The 19628-nt window shown below is 41.9% G+C and overlaps 1 protein-coding gene across 7 annotated transcripts in view; it reads right to left on the bottom strand.

The window, feature by feature from the left end:
• CLCN3 (chloride voltage-gated channel 3) overlaps positions 1-19628 on the bottom strand; it is an 89379-nt gene that overhangs the window by 19500 nt on the left and 50251 nt on the right. For all 7 annotated transcript variants that reach the window (XM_061424920.1, XM_061424924.1, XM_061424921.1 and 4 more), the window contains 7 exons: positions 11503-11660; positions 8416-8515; positions 6957-7144; positions 5751-5873; positions 4459-4665; positions 2365-2445; positions 906-1451 (listed from right to left, as the gene is read on the bottom strand). In XM_061424920.1, the coding sequence (XP_061280904.1) occupies positions 906-1451; positions 2365-2445; positions 4459-4665; positions 5751-5873; positions 6957-7144; positions 8416-8515; positions 11503-11660 (1403 nt within the window). The remainder of the gene's footprint in view (positions 1-905; positions 1452-2364; positions 2446-4458; positions 4666-5750; positions 5874-6956; positions 7145-8415; positions 8516-11502; positions 11661-19628) is intronic.

Here is a 19628-nt window from a genome sequence, read left to right as displayed (position 1 = left end):
TGAAGAGAAGGAAGGGGGCCATGAGCCAAGGCTCCTGGAGGCTGGAAAAGGCATTAAAACTGATTTTCCCCAGAACCTCCGTCACTCACGTGTACATGGTAACTTCAGCCCAGCGAGATCCAATTTGGAGTTCTGATCTCTGTGATTGTATTAAATGTGTGTGATTTTGTGGTGATTTGTCACAGCAGCAATAGGAAGCTAATATAAGTGGCTTTAACACATAATCACAACTCTGACACCACCCCCGAAGTAGAGAGTATGTCCTCCCAAGAACCCAGGACCTTGGTGACCATATGCAGAGAAAAAAACACAGCAGGCGGCATATGCAGGAGACAGCTTGGGCTGGGCTAGAAACGGTCCTCTTAGGACCCTCGCTGTGGGGACCCTGAGCTGCCACGAGAGGCACCTACCAGCCTCACCCACCCACACCCCACCCAGGCCACCATGTAGGAAAAGCCAGAGACAGGAGAGAGACAGACAGAGGGACAGATAGGGCAGGAGCCCTGGCGGTCCATCCCAGCTGTCAGAACCTGCTCAGCCCTGCTGCCTGACATACAGGTGGCTCTGAGATGCCCGGCCCGCACCATGTCTGCGGACAGCCGCAGAGCTGACCACACACAGCCTCACTGCTGAGTACCCCTCCTGCTGACCCAACAGCGAGAGCACAGCGAGCAGCTCTCTTAAGCTGCTGGGCTTGGGGTCAGCTGCTATACAGCAACAGACACCATGCTCAACAAGACATCCTAACAAAGTCTTTTTCCCACAACTAAAAATTAAACCCCAAAGACAGCTTTCTCTGTCTGTATTTGTTGACTCATCTTCAGATAAAACCTTCGTTTCTCTTGCCACGTACAAGTCTTGGACCCGCCACGGTTACCTCAGGATCCCCTCACATGGACACTTACCTTGATACCAAAAGTGAACACAGTCATTATGATCTTAAATATGAGAGCCAAGCACAGCTGCCATATGGCGGAGTACACCCCTAGGCCCGCAGGACGGTCGGGGATGTCGTCCACGATCTTGCTGGCGTTCATGTCGTTCCTGTAGTCGCACAGGGAGGAGGACTCCAGAGGCCCGCAGTCCGTGAACAGCTCTTTGATCAGCTCGCTGGTGTTGAGCCGCGTGTACGGGTTGGGGAAGGCGACCACAGCGGTGATGGCCGCCACCACGATGACCTCGAGGACCGGGTACTTCCCGAACTTGGTGGACTTGCGGCGGCGACACCAGGCAATGTTGGCCCTGATAAAGAAGGCTCCCCAGAGCCCGCCGAACACCCCCAGGAGGATAAAGGGAAACAGTTCAAACAGGTACCATGGAGTGTGATACTCCACGTAGAAGAGGACCAGGCGGCTGTTACCGAACGGATTGATGGATCTCAGAACAAAGGCAGCCACCAAAGCAGCAAAGAACGACCTCCACAGAGTCTTCAGAGGAAAGTAATAGCTGACCTAGGAAACCAAGGGAGAAATTAATGCTGTGATTTTAGAAAACTGTTCTGACAGGTTATAACTTGAGCAGTAAATATCAACGCTCTAAATTTTTCTGCAGCTAGAATTTATACATAATGGATTTTAATGCAGTAAGAAAAACACCACTATCTTAGTAACCTTGGCTATCACACCATTACAAATTCACAATATCGACTGATTATAAATGTCTAATAACCATTTAAAATACCTAGCATTGTGTTATTTTCAAAATGAGCTTCACCCCAGTTCAGTCGTGTTAGTTAAGAATAAATCTACCATTGCCGCTCCTGTTAGTTCACAAAAAAAGGATTAAATTTCCCTCCTCTCTACTGAAGCAAAAAAACGTAAACAACTCGGGGAGAAAAGTAAATTTTAAACCATTTCTGAGTCACAATTTTGTGTAAAAACTCTTAAGCACCAATGAGAGAACAAAAACAAAATATTCCCCTTAAGTGACTAGAATTATTTCCTTAAACATCAATAAGGGCCACAGAAGTAATCACACACAAAAGTTAAAAAGATGACTAAGAAACTGATTAAAAATCTTAAATAAAAACAAAGCTATAATTTAGCAAATAAGGACTGTTTCAAATATTTTCTATTAAATCTAATTCATTTGTGCTTACTTTTAATCATATCAAAAAGGTTAAATTTTAAATAACCACATACATGGATAATATTTTTTAAGACTTCTCAATAAAGAACATACATATTACTTTTTTTGACTTTTTAATGGAAGAAAGAGTGAAAAGCAACTATGAAACAAATTTGAAAACTCAAAAACAAAGTATCTATCACACCAGCTAACAAGACTGAGAAGTGCGCCAAAATACACACGTCATGGTGCTTGTGCTTCACTTTATTGCTGCTGGTGGCTGTGGTCTTAACCCACCTCTTCCAGACTGAACAGCACTCCTCCGATCGGTGCGCCGAAAGCCACAGAGACGCCTGCAGCGGAGGCAGCCGACAGCACCTACGAAGAAGATGCAGCCGTTTCATACGCTTACAGACTCAGCAGGCCAAACTCAGTGTCTGCGTGTACTCAAGAGTGTCTACATCCCCAGCCAAATTTAACTCACATGTCACCTTCCTCTCCAAGCAAACACAAAATATTTCTTCTAAAAACACTTTTTTCTCTTCTGCTTTAAAAGTCATTCAAATACTCAATACTCAGTCAAAACACATTTGCATGAGATATACCAACATAAACAGGATGTAAAGGAGAAAAGGCAATGAATTCAAGCATCAAGATGCCTGCATGAGAAGACCAGCAAGCCAGGACTGGGGCTCAGGGAGAGCTGTTTGTTTTTAAGTAGGATATCATTTCTTCAGATTTCAGGGCTCACTGCTTCATCACTATCGTTACTTCAGTCCACATCCTAGTGAAATGACCAGGGAACTGCAAACCCATCCCATTTCCCTACATTTTTAGTCAACTGAGTCCTCTGAAGAGATGGCTGCTGCCACCACGGGAGCCTCATGTGAAGGTGCAAACCCCAGCTGCCCCGAGGGCTCAGGCTGACCGCCCCAAACCCCAGCACACAGGCCACGGGAAGGAAGGAACAGAACTCAGGGTCCCCCTCCAGCTCCCACCAGCATGAAGCCAAACACACACAAAGTCACTGGGCATCTACTCATAATTAACCACTTTTCTGAAGAGGCTTTATTCCTTCTACTACTTGACTCCAGCAAATATCTGAGGCTACCAATGCATTTCCTCAAATGCTGAATTTGTACATCTTTGAAAGAGAAATCTGAAATAATAAAAAATTAAATTCTAAGTGTTATGAGCATGAACTCCATAGTCAGGTTGCTAGTTGGTAAATTAAAAATGAACAGATACTTGTTTTACTTAAACTGTACCTGGCCTCAGAATGCAGACTCTGACACAGAGGAGCAAGTCTAACCTACCATTTCAGTGTTTTTTTCCCACCAACACGACTGTAGACAACACACCTTACAGAATTTTCTGATTCTACCTTTAACAGAATTTATAATCAAGCTAGCACCTATGTATCTACAACTCACAGATGTTTTACTTTGTTCCATATAAGTATCTAAGAATCATTTAAACATATCAAAAGAAGTGGGCAAAGGAAGAAAATCAAAATATGAGGCCTAAATGCTTTCAATTAACGTGAAAGCCAGCCATGTAGATTCCAAGGTGTCAGAATTAAGTTATGTCATAAACATCACAATGTGTCTACACCAAAATCCAGGTAAAGTTAATTTCTATAATATTACCTAATAAGGTAATTTTTGCACTTATAATGAACAAATAACAAATCTTCCCCTACAATGTCAAGGTCCAACAGCAAGTAATGGAAGTGAACTGACAAATGCAGACTAGACAGGGAAGTACGAAGGGACGGGGCTCCCACAGTCCGGAGCTAATAAGAAGGTGCAAGGAGCCCACTTTTCTTCTAGAAAATATCCACAGCAACCTGGAAACATCAGGTTTCAATGTCTCCACGATCTCAGGATGACCTAAACAAAGGGCAAAGGAAGCTGCCCTAAAAAAACGAGTAAAGAGCGGGTGCTACATGCCCTTCACTGTGAACCAGTAGAACTTCAGGTGGTTTGACGCCCTCTGGGTTCCCTAAGGAGCCGCAAGCTCCCTGAGGTGGCACCCCTCCTCCAAAGGAAAACAGCTGGTGAGATGCCCCACCCCAGAAGAAACTCTGACGGGGAGAACCAGGAGAGAAAGCGATGCAACGTTTGGGAAACACGTCAGAGAAGGAAAGGTGTAAGGTAAAGCAAAAGCAAAGGAAAATATTTCTGAAATCCTACTGAAACCAACAGACACCAGGCCAACTCCAGAGGCCATTCAGAAAGGGGGAAGGAGTACAAGGAAGTCTCATGTTACAATTTGAATCTGAGTACAGAACTTACCCAAAAAGTAGACAGTAAAATATGTGAAACTGTTCACGGACTAGGTGTATGTAATGGATATTCACCTGTTAAATAAATGACAGAATACACTTACCTCTCTTTTTTTAGCTTCATTTGTGCTGTACTTCGGAAAGAGGTAGGAAAAGATGTTTCCACAGCAACAGGCAACATGGACCAAGGGCCCTTCTTTTCCTAAACTCAAGCCTGATGCCACAGCCAGTACTAATGTGACGGTTTTAATCATTAAAGTCCATTTTCCCAAGTAGCCTCGGATGATGAATCCACTCAAAATAGTTTTAATCTACAAAGGAAAAGATCAAAGCAGCTTAATTTCCTTTAAGAAACTGCAAATTTCAGTGGGCAATGGGAAGACTCACAATTCATTTTCTGAAAGTCTGAACTATTATGCTCTATATAATAAATCTGTAACGTATTCTAACTCTCTTCCCCTGCAAGGGTAGGAGGCAGCCCTAGCTCATGAACAAAACTGAAATACCAGGCCATGATAAGGGGCTACAGGCTTCAGTACAGGGGGTACAATTACATAACCAGTTAATGGTAAATCACAATATTTCTACTAGAGAAATATAATACAGTTAGATACATTTCAGATACTCTGTGTCAGAAATAAAGGTATTTTGCCTTTAAAGATGTTATATCTTCTCAGAGTAGAATGTGTAATTACGTGTAATATTTTCTTATATATTAAGAAGGATGTGTGACAACTGGTGAATACTATATGGTATTGTTCCGTATTAAAGATGTTCTTAATATAGCTTTACGATCACAAACATTGCTTTTAAAAACATTGCACTAGAAAAAGTAACCTACTAAAGACAGAAAAATAATAATGGGGAGGAAAAAGAAGTAAGTTCATGTTCAATCCTACATGTATTCTTAACATTATTACTGATAAAATATAAAACCTCAACCTTTATACTATGATCAAATATTTAAAGTATAAAATCATTATAAATATTATTTGCCAAATTCAAGGATTATCTTATCTAATTAAAAAAGTTATAAAAAGAGAATAAATATATTCAAATCCAATTCATAAGAAAAAAACATCAACTAATTCACCAAAGAATTTTAGGCTGACTTTTTCCAAGTTCTTGGTGTTTAACTGAGTGCTGATATTTGTTTAGTTATGTACTACATTAGAGTGAGAAGAAAAAAAAAATTGACCTCTCCAGAAAACAATGAAATGACTTTGGGGAAGGATTTCTTTCAACAAAGTCTACTATCAGTGGACATTTAAAAAATTTTCTTTCTTGTATGACAGACCAACTGTTTCCCCAGCAAAACCATTATCTCGCCTCCCACGGGCAAAAACCTAAGCATCAGGATCACAAAATGTTAAGACACTGAGCACTGCAGGCTTACCTCTGGGATCCCAGAGCCACAGGCGTACGGTGCGAACACCTTCACCAGGGAGACGGCAAGAAAGGCGAAACTCAAGGCCCAGAAGATGTACATCATGTAGTTCATGATGTACGAGCCAGGACCCTGAAACCAAAGGGTCAACAGAACGAACTCACTAACTACTGATGGGCACTGCTAATCCCAGTGCGTGCCACCTAAGCAACTTGCGGCAAACTCTGCAAAGGCTTGTGGTTTACTGCCACAACTGTAACAGCTTTACGGAGCACACTATTTAAGTAGAACCTAAAACATATTTGTATACATAGAAGGAGACAATCTATTTAATATTTTCCCTAGCTGCTTTCTGATCCCCAAAGTCTTGTTGCCAAGAATCTCAGCTGCACTTCAATCTCTGCCAACCCACAAACCAGTTTTTGAAAACAGTTGGTGAAGACAAAACTGCCTTCACACTCAGCTTTCATCTGTAGCAATTCTGGAGATAAAGTGGGAGACAGTAACTGCCCATGTCATTCTTTCCAGCTCTAAGATTCAACTACAAGAAAATTCTAAAAACATATCCACAGCTCCTCAAAAACATATATATATATAAAATATATATATACTATTTTAACTTCTAAAATGTTCTTCATATATATATTATATATGACATTCTGACTTTTAAATGTTCTTTATAAAATATCAACAGTAAAATAATCATGTAAACACTGTAACGCCCCAAGGAAAAATCTTAAGGATTTCTATAAAATTATCTCCAGTTAAGAGACTTACTTTACAATTCCTGAAAAATCTAAGGATTTCTATAAAATTATCTCCAGTTACAAGACTTATTTTACAATTCTTGATAACCTATACTTCCCAAACAGTTGTGATATAACAATGTTAATGAGCAGTTTTGATAACTTGGCTTCATATTAACCTCTGTGTTTATACAGCTCCTACTGCACTTCATTTCCACAATAAAAACACAGTTTACATCATAATGCAGTAGACTTGTTAGTGATTATGCAGTTAACTAATACCAGAGCTTTTGAAACAATACTTAAATTCTACTCACAGCAATGCAGTCTCATATTTTCCATTCTACCCTGTTCATACACTTCTCTATTCCCCTTTAGGACAGGTGCAGTCCTCTAGCTTGTTAAGTGAACTAGAGACCAGCTTCACTGTACTGACTGTTAACCCACTCGGACACAGGGCAGGACTCACCTCAGCCTGGCCTATGATCAACTCTGCCCACGTTTTCCACTGTGGACACTTGTCCCTCTCTTCGAACGTGGTTTCATTGGACCCCCAGCAGCACTGCTCGTGGTTGTACCAGAGTGCACTCAGGCAGATACCCTCCTTTAGGTCCGTCATCCAGTCGGCCGCAATGTCTATTAACCCAGCCAGTGCCCCTGCAAAAGATGTTGGAGACACTGAAGACGGTCCACTTCTGGGGCATCTGAAATTGTCAACTTACAGGGTCAAAGAGAGCTGGGGACGCCCTACAATAAATGGTCATATGGGAAATACTGCACAAACCTATGAACCTAAGGTTTTCAAATCTTACTATATGTACGTTTACACTACTTAACAACCGTAAATAGCTATTCTTAGAATTGTTCTTCTTTGAAATTAAAACTAGTTAATGTCACTGAAATTGACTGTAACTTTTTAAATGTGTCTGACTCTTTCAAAGGCTGTCCCTTGGCAGAAGAGCCTCATCTCTGGCTGTGACATCAGAGTTTTTACTGGTGTTTTTTAATTGGAAACCCAATTCATAGACTTACAAAGGATCTTAAGCTCACTATAATGGAATAACCACTAGATTTAGTGAAACTCAAGGCAGGAATGAATTACTGTGACAAATAATCAGGTTTTTTCTTTTAACAGAAAAATAAAACATCTCAAGATCATATTACAAACAGAATACAAAGAATACACAAATTGATGGTCAAAATCTAAGTCCTTCTCATATAAAGTGAACGGGTCACATAAACACCTCAGAATCTCAGGACTTCCCTCTATTCTCTCCACAATTGTATATTTTTCTGTCATGCTCTTCAGGACATACCCTTCCATGGTGGAAGCTCAAATGTCAGTAAAGCAGCCCTTCCTGCTGGTTTGTACATCTTCCACTGCTATTCCAGTCGCGCCCAGGGCTACTGAGCACTCTGCGGCCCATTGGAGCCTAAAGTCCGGCCCTAGCCGTGGCCTGCCCACTCGTGAGCTGTGACACCTCGTCAAGTCGCTTAACCTCTCTGTGCTCAGCCCCCCATCTGCACGAGTCAGACCATGGAACTGCCATGAGGTCTACACACACACAAAGCTTTTGGGACAGGGCATGACCCATAGGAAGCACTCAATAAATATTACCTATTTATTATGATGTAAACACTAAAATACACTTTACCGACCATCTGGTGCAGACTAAGTATTTTACAGATAAAGACAATGAGTGAGAAAGATCAAACTGGACACTTAAGGTGATCGAGCCAAGCCCAGAGCTCTGAGCCTCCTGCCTCCCACTCTTACATTTAAGGATATTTTTTTGAAGGAAAGAAACAAAACAAATGCTTCTAAAAATCCGAAAGTTTCTGGGGAAAAAAAAAAACTGCAGGTAGGAGGGGAGAACTATTTATCGTCCTGCTAACCAGAGCAGCATTGCACGAACAGTCCTCTTTACCTGATGCCAACCCTGTGAGCGTCACCACGAGCCACCCTGACCACGCATCGTACAGGCTTTTTGTCATCTCCCATGCTGATTCTTTCTTTTTGCTGTTGATCTGAAATTAGAAACGGTCATGCTTCATTCTTCAAACTGTGAGTAGCAGCCACAATTCTAGAATCCAACAATTTCCTCAGTTACTATACATGGAACAGTACTTTCTCAACTAAACAATAGAGTGAGTGAGTTTGGGGCAGAAACAGCAGGTCAGACGGCTGCCGCGCCTGTGAACCAGATGACAAGCATCGACCCAGAGCCTCAGAATGAGAGCAAGGGCCCCACCATCCACACAGACGCTGACCCAGATTGCTTCAGACTGCACCGAAGTTAGCTGGCATACACCTTTTATGTGACAGAAATAAGACATTACCGCTCAAAGCGGCTGTCACTCCCTGCTCTTTCTCTGGTTCTAGCAGTTAAGTGGCATGTAGTGGTCCTAAAAGGCAAGGGCAGTGACGAACAGTACTGTGCCCGTAAACGCAGTACCACACAATCCTGTGAATAAAGGGGCTGCTGAAGCATTCAGGCCTGTAGCGTGCCAGTGTGCCGATGCCACAGGCGGGGTGCTGTCGCTGTGTGAGGCAGAGGATGCTGACAGACGTGACGCCAGCTCTCACCCGTAGACGCCCAGGGCCAGTCTGCTCTCTCAGTCAGCATGTGCTTCACAAGAAGCCCCCGGAACCGCCCACCCCTCCCTGTCCTGCTGCCTGGCTACTCCACATGCCACACTCTCAGGCCAGGCATTCCCTGCCCCACCGTCCCATGAGAGGGCTACAGCCAGAATTCAATGATCTGATCCCTTTCAAACATCTGGTCTATTTCAAGCCACAAGGCCACATTCAAAAGGCTGAATGAGGCAATTTTACTCCTCCTATGTTATAAGCAACCAATTACAGATATTCACCTTGCTTTAGGGTTGAAGGTAGATCATTCCTTTCAAAAATAATAAACCTCGCATTGCTTTTTCTTAATAACTGTAATGTTTAATAAAATACAATATTAAGCAGAAATTTGAAAGTCATCTAAACATTCATCAATACAGTACTGGTCCAAAAAACTGCAGTTACATCTATGTCATGAGAAACTCTGTAGTCATTAAAAAAGAATGAGATAAATGCAGTATCACGTGGGGGAGAAAAGCACGGCCTCCACGTGTACAGGTGCTACCATTTATCTAAGAGAAGTCTATAAATACATATGATTGTATTTTTAAAAAATAAAGGGACAACGTGACACTGGAAGCGCAACTCCTGAAGACTATGTGTAAAGACTGCACACAGCGCTTCTCACACGCCGCGAAGGAGGAGGCCTGAGGAAAAGCCTCTGTGTGGTCTCTCTGAGCTGCAGCATAAGCCACTTTCACGGAGCGCCATTCTTACTTGAGCAAAAAATACTGCAACTATGGTTTTTCAGACTTGGAAATCTTTTGAGGTATTTTTCTCAAAAAACGAACCAAGTAAGCCTGTCATTTAAAGTAAAATGTGTATTTGGTTCCAATGACAGATTTTGAGCTTCAAAATAAAAATGAGAATTTTAAAGAACTTATATCCATTACTGTAAGAATGACAGATACCAACGGTTAAAGACTTTTCCGAGGAGATTAGTGTTGACATTAACGAATGTGGCTTTTTTTGATACTGTATACTGATACGGTACAATGAACATGTCAACTATTCAGAGAACTGCATGAATCAGTGAATCAGTATTTGCCAAATGATCACAGCATAATGTTACAAAATCGTTCACTCAAAGTTCAAGGGGAACCAAAGGATTTTAATGTGACCAAAGACAAGAACTTCGCTGATACAGTTTTAGGTCACACACTGCAGCTAGCCTTTAAGAAACTAACCACATGTCCCTGTCACTGTCTTGCAGTATCAAAGAAGAAAATCCACAATGACCTGAAAAGGTTATTAAAATACTCCTGGCTTTTCCAACTACGCGGCTGTGAGGTTGGATTTTCTTCATGTACTTCAATCGAAACGCCCAGCAGTCTGCAGCAGCAGGTAAGAAAACCCAGCGGCTCTCAGGAGACCAGACAGTAACGAGTGAGGTTCATGAAGATGCAGTCCAGCGCCGCTCTCTCACTGAGCATTTTTTATCTCGGAAAATAGCTATTTTTCATACAAACATTGTGTTAACACGTAATGAGCTTGTTATTGCTACTTTTAAGTGTATGTTTTGGAAATTTCTCAGTTTTATCATCTAATATGGTGTCATGTCTTATTTCCAGGAAGGGTGAATATTGACTAATGAATCTGAGAAGCAGTACTTTGCATAAACAATATAATCTAAGTCCAATTTCAGGTTTAATAGATATATAAACATTATTATGAAAGGTAGTAACTCATTTGTACAAGCAATTATTACATTTATGAGTTAACTTCAGAGCTCAAATTTGCAAATGGCCTTTTAGAATTTGGAATTTTATTTTCAAGAGATTTTTTTCTCTTAAAATTTTTGAATGACACTATCAATAAGCCACAAACAACAACAAAAAAGATAACATACGTTGTAGTTTCTAAGCAAAAGCCATTCTTTTATTATTAGCACTTTACACCAACATTCCATATGTCCACACAGGACTCAATTTGAGAAATAGCTCAGGATTTAAAACCAAGAAAGGAGATAAAATAGCAAAGCCCCAGGAAACTATCTCCCCAGTAAGCTGCTTCTTTTTCCAACAACTGAAATTATGTAACACATTTCCTCTTTGGCCTGATGCTCAAAGTCAAGAGCCATGCTGACTGCTACCTCCTGAACTTGGCTTGATCTTCCTCAACTCTTAGGCCTTTGCCTTTCCCTCCTATTCTGTCTTCCTCTTCTACTTTGATTGTAAGCTGCTTCAAATCCCTTCCAGAAAGAAAAAGGATATAAATAAACTTTTAAAACCTATAGAGAAAAAACCGTATTACTTATAATATGTGGAACCTTACTTAAGTGTACTTGTAACATTTTGGCAGCCTGAGATCAATGGCAGAAAGACAACATTATTCAAGGATCTCTCTGTGCACTGCTGTTGTAAAGATTACTGAGCAAACGTACCCGTCGATGCCTTTCTCTGTCTTTACACTTCTCTCGCACCCAGTCGATGGTGTGGAAGTCATCATAGGTGCCAACCCCGGGGATGGGCTCGTCCAGAAGATCCAGCAAGTGCGTGGAGCTGCTGATGCTGCCCCCATTGGTCATTGTGTAGTGAGTTCCTGCAGAGCCAACAAGGAACAATGAGCGTGTTCTGTGAGCGACAATGGAGAGCTATGCGGCTCATTAGTAATTCCTAAAGAAATAGGATCACTTGAAGTAATTACAATCAACAGAGGAAGGAAAGCATTAAAAAAATGCATCTGAAACTTGGAAGTAAGGAAAAGGACTAGAGCATGAAAAGCCACCTTCCTAAGTCATCTGAGGGACGCCCTGGGGAAGGGCGCTCTGCAGGACTTCCTGGTTACCACCCACCAGGGCACAGAGTCCACAAAGTGAGAACATGGGGCAGAGGATGGATACACTGAAATGTATGGATACACCGAAGGATACATTGAAGATGGATACATTGAAGATGAAGATGGATACATTGAAGATGAAGATGGATACATTGAAGATGAAGGTGGATACATTGAAGAAAATTACAACTGCCCTAGCAAAAAGGCAACTGTATTCTGTCCAGGAGAAAAGACAATGCTCAGTGGAGGTGTGGGTTGTGCGGTCAAGATTCTGTCCCAGGAAGAAGTTCTTCCTCTCCCTGACAATGTCTCTCTCCCTCTTGAAAAGCCTCCTCTACATCAGCTGTGTCAGCAAGCAGGTTCCCTCGCTAGAACTCAATATATACTATTTGACCAGCGTCCACTATGCAACAGACTTGAAGGTATAAGGAAGGGGACTGAAAGACAATTCACAAAAACACAACTGGCTCTTAAATTTGAAAAGAAATTCAATCTAACACAAAAAAGAAACGCAGAGCAAACCTACAGTATCATTCTCCTCTATCAGACTGGTAAAGATTTAAAAAGTTGGCCAATGCACTGAGTTGGCAAAGATACAGGGAAAAGAGGTCCTGGAACAAAATCATTAGGTTCAGTATCAACTGGTGCAAGCTCGTTGAGAAGGGAAAGCTGCACACATGCTGTCCAGCCCAGCAAGCCAAGTCCGGGAACTCTTCCTGCACTTAAACTTGTGTAAGCCCGTAAACTGTGCAGTGCGGGCACAGAACCGCACTAGAGCTCTAGGAAGAAAGCGAAGCAAACGAATGCCAAAGTGCTCACAGTCTAAAACTGGGGTCAGCAAAAGAGCCGAAGAGTCTATCTGCTAGGCTTTGGAGGCCGAGCAGTCATAACTATGCAGCTCTGCCATGCTGAGTCCAAGTCTGCCATGTCAGTGCAAGAGAAGTCCCAACAACACACAGATGAGTGAATATGGCTGTGTTTCAGTAACAGTTTATTTACAGGAGAAGAGCAAGATTTCACCTAATGCCTGACCCTATTTTCAAAGGCAGTGTAGCAAGTTTAACTGGAAAATTATTTGGTTCAATTTATTTTGGCTTAAATGTTATGGTATATTTAAATACAGAGAAAATACTATGAAGCAAAATGAACCAACATGTTAATAATGGTTACCTCTGGGAAGTAGATTTGTTAGAAAAGGCAGAGAAGGGAACTTTAATTTTCTGCATAGCTGTCACAGGTGTATCTATACCCAAATATACATATGTGCACGTGCTCAGTTGTGTCTGGCTCTTTACGGCCCCAAGGACTGTAGCCTGCCAGGATCCTCAGCCCACAGAATTTTCCAGGCAAGAATACTATAGTGGGTTGCCATGCCCTCCTCCAGGGGATCTTCCCAACCCAGGGATCAAACCCGGGTCTCCTGCACTGCAGGTGGATTCTTTTTCATCTGAGCCCCCATAATTTCAAACAGGTGATCTTAACATAATTGATTACAGATTACATCTTCAAATTATGCAGCAGTAATAGATTTTATGCCAAAAAATAAATGTCTAAAACTATGTTGGTTTAAAATCAATGTACGAATTGATACAGAATATAAGGAGTGGCACTATACTCATGTTTAAACAAACACCATAAAAAGAGACTCAAGAAACCCATTTAGTTTATTTTGTGGTTTTATGGAAAACCAAAATTCCAAACAGCAGAATTCTCAGACTACTCTTGCAGTCTGATGGTTTAAACGAACTTGTCCTCTTTTGTTTACAAAGAAACTATCGGAAATGTTCAGTCATTCACAAAAAACGACCCTGGCAAAGCCAGAACCTGCACTTTGCCCAGCACTGTGAACAATGCCAGGCTAGAGCAGGAGAGGCTCCTCAATCAGCCAGGAGCGGGAGGGAGAGGCGCTTGGAGCCCCCACGTCCGTACAAGGACTCGTTTTTATTACCGTCCAGATAGAAGGAAATAAACTATACCCGGCTGCAAGTTCTGTTCTTTGATCATTCAAAGAGGCAGTTGAAACAAGCATTATCACAGAAAGGGTTATTAGTATTTCAAATGATATAATACTGAATACTGGGCTTCCCTGGTGGCTCAGCAGTAAAGAATCTGTTTGGAGACATGGATTTGATCTGTAGGTTGGGAAGATCCCTGAAAGAGGAAATGGTAACTCACTCCAGTAATGTTGCCTGGAGAATTCCATGGACAGAGGAGCCTGGCAGGGCTCCAGATAGGGTCGCAGAAGAGTCAGACACAACTGAGCCACTCAACAACAACAAATACTGAATATTCTACAATGAACTTAGCATTTCTTTACTTCTACCAGATAGAACAAAGTCCCTCTTTCCTTTCCACTTACATTTGAATGCTCGGCCTGGAAAGGTATAAGATTCTAACAGGAGAGTGAGTAGCGTACTGACTTCAGAGTTTTGGCAGAAGCACTCCAGGATAAATAATTTCTCATTCTGGCTAAGGTTTAAAGGCCCAGTTCCTCAATGGCCCATGCCTGCTCACGTAAAACACAAGCCCTAAACCCTCCACGGCAACCTTGACATGCTCCAGGTCCCCCTCCCCCGATTTTATTCAGTAGTTTCCACTTTGTCAAAACTAACTGAAAGGCCATAAATTTTCTTAAGAAAAAGCGACTGGAGAGTAAAAACAATGACAGCATTTATATTGCCTTGACAAATTTCCGCATCTCTGGCTCCACCTTCAGTATGATAATATTAAAAATGGTGGTTTTGAAGATATTTTTGGAGGGAAGCATCAAAGCCTCTGTGATACCACTCAGGAAGACGTCTGGGGTAGTCTGCCCCCAAAGCATAAGCAAAACAAACTGAGGGAAATTCTACAAGGTAAGTGGCTTGCGATCTTCAAAAATGTCAGTCACGAAAGACCAGCTGCACTAGATAAAAGGAGACCACAGAGACGCGCAACCGAACTCAGTCTGTGCCTGGGATGGGCAGCGCAGGACCGGGACAGCCAGGGCAACACTCAGTACACTGGAGAACCGTCGGAATAATGACTGAATAACATGATCAGCGCCAACTTTCTGATTTTGAAAACTGTACTGAAGCTATGGACGAGCTATATATCCTTTCATAAGGAAACACACACTGAAGTATTTAGCGGTTGCAGTGCATCACATCTGTATGTGCGCATGCTCGGTCGCGTCCAACATTTTGTGACCCCAAAGAGAGCCCTCCAGGCTCCTCTGTCCATGGGATTCTCCAGGCGAGAGTGCTGCAGTGGGTTGCCAGGCCCTCCACCGGGCGATCTTCCTGACCCAGGCATCAAACCCACGTCTCCTACATTGCAGCCAGATTCTTTACCATGGAGCCACCTGAGAAGCCCCATCGCGTCTGCATCTTACCCTTACAGGGTTCAGGGAAGAAGAACATGGTGCATCCCATATGTACAATTAACAGTGTGTGCAGTGTGTGACAGGGAACGGCACACACTACAGAAAGAGACAGGATGAAAGCATGAGGTAAAACGCTAACACTCAGGAATCTAGGGGGAGGGCATATGAGACTCTCTGCACTATTTTTCAACATCTCTAAGTCTGAAATTAAAAAGAATTTTTAAGACTACTGTGATATATTTTGCAAACTTCAAACTTTGCCCTATTCACTCTTATCTGGGTAGAGATGGAGACACGCATTACTGATCTTAATTATTACTATTCTACACAAAAAATCAAAGCAAAATTTCTGTACCACCTAACATGCACTGACACAGTAAATTAGCAGCTGCTAAGAATTCCCAGCCGCCTGCAGCATGAAGATACTAAGCAAATGAAGCGTGTATCCCCAACAGGCTTCTGAACTAGGGAGGAGAGAGCAGAGACCAGTGTTCTTATTTTCAGGGGCAGCACAGGCCTAGTCCCCCACACATTCACAGAAGCCGTGTGTCCTGCCTCAGTGACTTTCCAGTCACTAGTCTGTAGAAACTACCCCAACATCGAACATACAGAACTGCACAGTAATTAAAAATTCCTGAAAATCAGAAATAAAGCATGCAAGCGTTTCACACGAGGGCACCCCACGTACCAACATTTCATGTCTGGGCATCCCTTGACACTTCAAAGAATTGGCCTGTCAGTCTGTGTGCCCAGCAGACTTCCGGGAGGTCAGCCTGTCCCCTCAGGCCTATTTGCTTCCGCCGGACACAGTGACAGTGTACAGAAGAATTGATGGGTCTTCCTGCTTTAGGGGAGCCCACACGTTTATCTATTCAGATTCACTGTCTGCCCTCTAATTATTCCTAAAAGAAGTCTGAGTCCTTCTGTGACTCTTGACATCAAATTGGTTTTGGAATTAACAAAGATCGGTTTTGGTATGAAAATAAAAACTTTTTGCTAGTTGATTAGAGTATTTCTTTGGCTCTGATAAACATGATGAAAAGGCATCTGCAGAGAAAGGCAGACAGTCCAATCTGGCTTTAACCTGTCTCCTTGCATTCTGCTTCTTACTGGGCTGTAACTGACAACTGGAAAAAAAAAAATCTATCATATTCAATGCAAAATCAATCAACGTAGTTTTACAATTTAAAGTCTGCTTTAGGATTGCTAGATAAAATTCAAGAATTACCTGGCTATTAAAAAACAAGGGGGGGGGGTTCAAACTTTTACTTCAGTATGTGTGTGACATCATTTCACATATTTTCTTTTATACTTTGTTCTACCAAACATGGAAATCTGAGTAGTTCAAAGAAGAAGAAAAGGAAAGCCTGGGTCCTACTCCAAACTGGATAGGAACATTCGTTCTCACAGGATCATAGAAATGCCTACGCATCATTGCATGTTAGCAGTAATTTCAAAGACGTTACGTTTCCTAACAGTAACAATGATGTTTAAATATTCGTAATTATTATTTGTGTACAGTTCACTGCAATCTATATTTCACTTAAAGTTTACCTTACAAAGGATAAAATGAGACAAACACAAATGACTTACATCTCTGTGTTAATAAAATCCTTGTAAGCAGGAGTGTAAGTTACCCAGCGCCATCACCCCACTCCATTTCATGCGTGACACAGCACACACCTCAGAGGCGATGCCACAAGCACAAGTGAGAGCTCTCTCACAGGCAAAGCGCATCTCCTTTTCTTTCCTAAAATACTATTTCAAGGACCGGGAAATTAGCAAATTATAACAGGGCTTTCCAAATCAAGTGGTGAGGCCGCACTCCCTCATAAGACCTCTCCCTGCCCTCCTTGACAAATCCTCTTAGAGCTGGGGGATACAAAGTGACACCATTTACTTGGACTTCTCTCCAAGAACGTGCAGCGCTCACTGACGCAGACACCCCAGGACACCTTTTGGAAATCATCAGACCTCTGTCCAACAGTATCTCCTCATCCTCGGTGCACATGCTTCCCACCAATTCAGGAAACGCCCTCCGCCACAGGGAAAATCAGAGTACAAGATTCAGCACTACAGCTCCTCAGTTTCAAACTCAGGCTTCTGAAACCGAAAAGAACAGGCAAAATCTTAAATGGCAGTACATCTGAGTTGTAAGCAATGGGACTCTGGGTTTCAAAATGTTTTAAGTAAAAAGGAGTTTCTGCAATAAGCCTTGGACTGCAAAGAGAACAGATGAGAAGCAAGTCTATACAGTTACGTAAGGTTTGCGGGGGAAGCAAGGAGAGGGAACTGAGTAGAGAAGAGAGTTAAAACAGTTAAACTGGCAACTGGCTTCACCTTTCCACATTTTCTACAAGAAAAAGAGGTAAAATCAAACTAGCCACATGTATTTATAAGCTTTCCATTACTTAGCATATTTTCACTACTCAACACAGTTTGTAAAAACCATTTCAGGTCATTAAATGCATCGGCACATCATTTTCAATGGACTTCAAACTGCTGTATTTAATTGCTATGATGCACTATCATTTAGGTTAGTTTGCATTACAAACAGCATATATAATGAACATATGTGTACCTACTTAGTCATCCACTTTCCTAACTAATTTTTAAAATTTTAACCTTTTTCTTGTTCTTAACTTTCTTTCCCAACCCTATGTCCAGATATTCAATATTAACAACCAGATGTACCTCCAAACTGAAAATAACTACATTATTTCCAAACTGAAAATAACTACATTACCCAGTATTGTCCTCAGGTTAGATTAGTATCTATGTGATGGAGCTTCATTGTCTCTGCCTACCTCGAAACCCTTCCCCCTTCTTTCTGAAACAGAACACATTATTTTTAGGAAACTTCTATTCCTCAGGGCATGTAGACTTGGTGGGAGAGTCAGTCAAACCATCTTCACACTTCCCTCCCCGCCCCAACCCCAGCTCACCATTCTCATCAGAATCGACCTCCTGAAGAAATAAACCATAGCCATCACCGTCAACAAGAGAGTCCGAAATGCAGTACTTGAATGAATGCAATCTTAAAAACGACAGAGTGATCTGTTTGTTTCCAAGGCAAACCATTAAACATAACAGTAATCCAAGTCTACGCCCCAACCAGGAATGCTGAAGAAGCTGAAGTTGAACAGTTCTATGAAGACCTACGTGACCTTCTAGAATTAACACACGAAAAAGATGTCCTTTTCATTATAGGGGACTAGAATTCAAAAGTAGGAAGTTAAGAAACACCTGGAGTAACAGGCAAATTTGGCCTTGCAGTACAGAATGAAGCAGGACAATGGCTAATAGAGTTTTGCCAAGGGAACGCACTGGTCATTGCAAACACCCTCTTCCAACAACACAAGAGAAGACTCTACACATGGACGTCACCAGATGGTCAACACTGAAATCAGACTGATTATATTCTCAGCAGCCAAAGATGGAGAAGCTCTACACAGTCAGTAAAAACAAGACTGGGAGCTGACTGTGGCTCAGATCATGAACTCCTTATTGCCAAATTCAGACTTAAATTGAGGAAAGTTGGGAAAACCACTAGACCATTCAGGTGTGACCTAAATCAAATCCCTTATGATTATACAGTGGAAGTGACAGATTCAAGGGATTAGATCTGATAGAGTGCCTGATGAACTATGGACAGAGGTTCATGACATTGTACAGGAGACAGTGATCAAGACCATCCCCAAGAGAAAGAAATGCAAAAAAGCATAATGGCTGTCTGAGGAGGCCTTACAAATAGTTGTGAAAAGAGAAGCAAAAAGCAAAGGAGAAAAGGAAAGATATACCCATTTGAATGCAGAGTTCCAAAGAACAGCAAGGAGAGATAAGAAAGCCTTCCTCAGTGATCAATGCAAAGAAATAGAGGAAAACAATAGAATGGGAAAGACTAAAGATCTCTTCAAGAAAATTAGATACACCAAGGGTACATTTCATGCAAAGACGGGCACAATAAAGGACAGAAATGGTATGGCCCTAACAGAAGCAAAAGATATTAAGAAGAGGTGGCAAGAATACAAAAAAGATCTTCATGACCCAGATAATCACGATGGTGTGATCACTGACCTAGAGCCAGGTATCCCGGAATGTGAAGTCAAGTGGGCCTTAGAAAGCATCACTACGAACAAACCTAGTGGAGGTGATGGAATTCCAGTTGAGCTATTCCAAATCCTAAAAGATGATGCTGTGAAAGTTCTGCACTCAATATGCCAGCAAATTCGGAAAACCCAGCAGTGGCCACAGGCATGGAAAAGTCTTCATTGCCATCCCAAAGAAAGGCAATGCCAAATGCTCAAACTATCACACAATTGCACTCATCTCACACACTAGCAAAGTAATGCTCAAAATTCAAGCCA

The sequence above is a fragment of the Bos javanicus genome, chromosome 8 (assembly GCF_032452875.1).
Source record: "Bos javanicus breed banteng chromosome 8, ARS-OSU_banteng_1.0, whole genome shotgun sequence".
Taxonomy (NCBI): domain Eukaryota; kingdom Metazoa; phylum Chordata; class Mammalia; order Artiodactyla; family Bovidae; genus Bos; species Bos javanicus.
The sequence above is the reverse complement of the archived record's forward strand: the minus strand, read 5'-3'. Positions and strand labels throughout refer to the sequence as shown.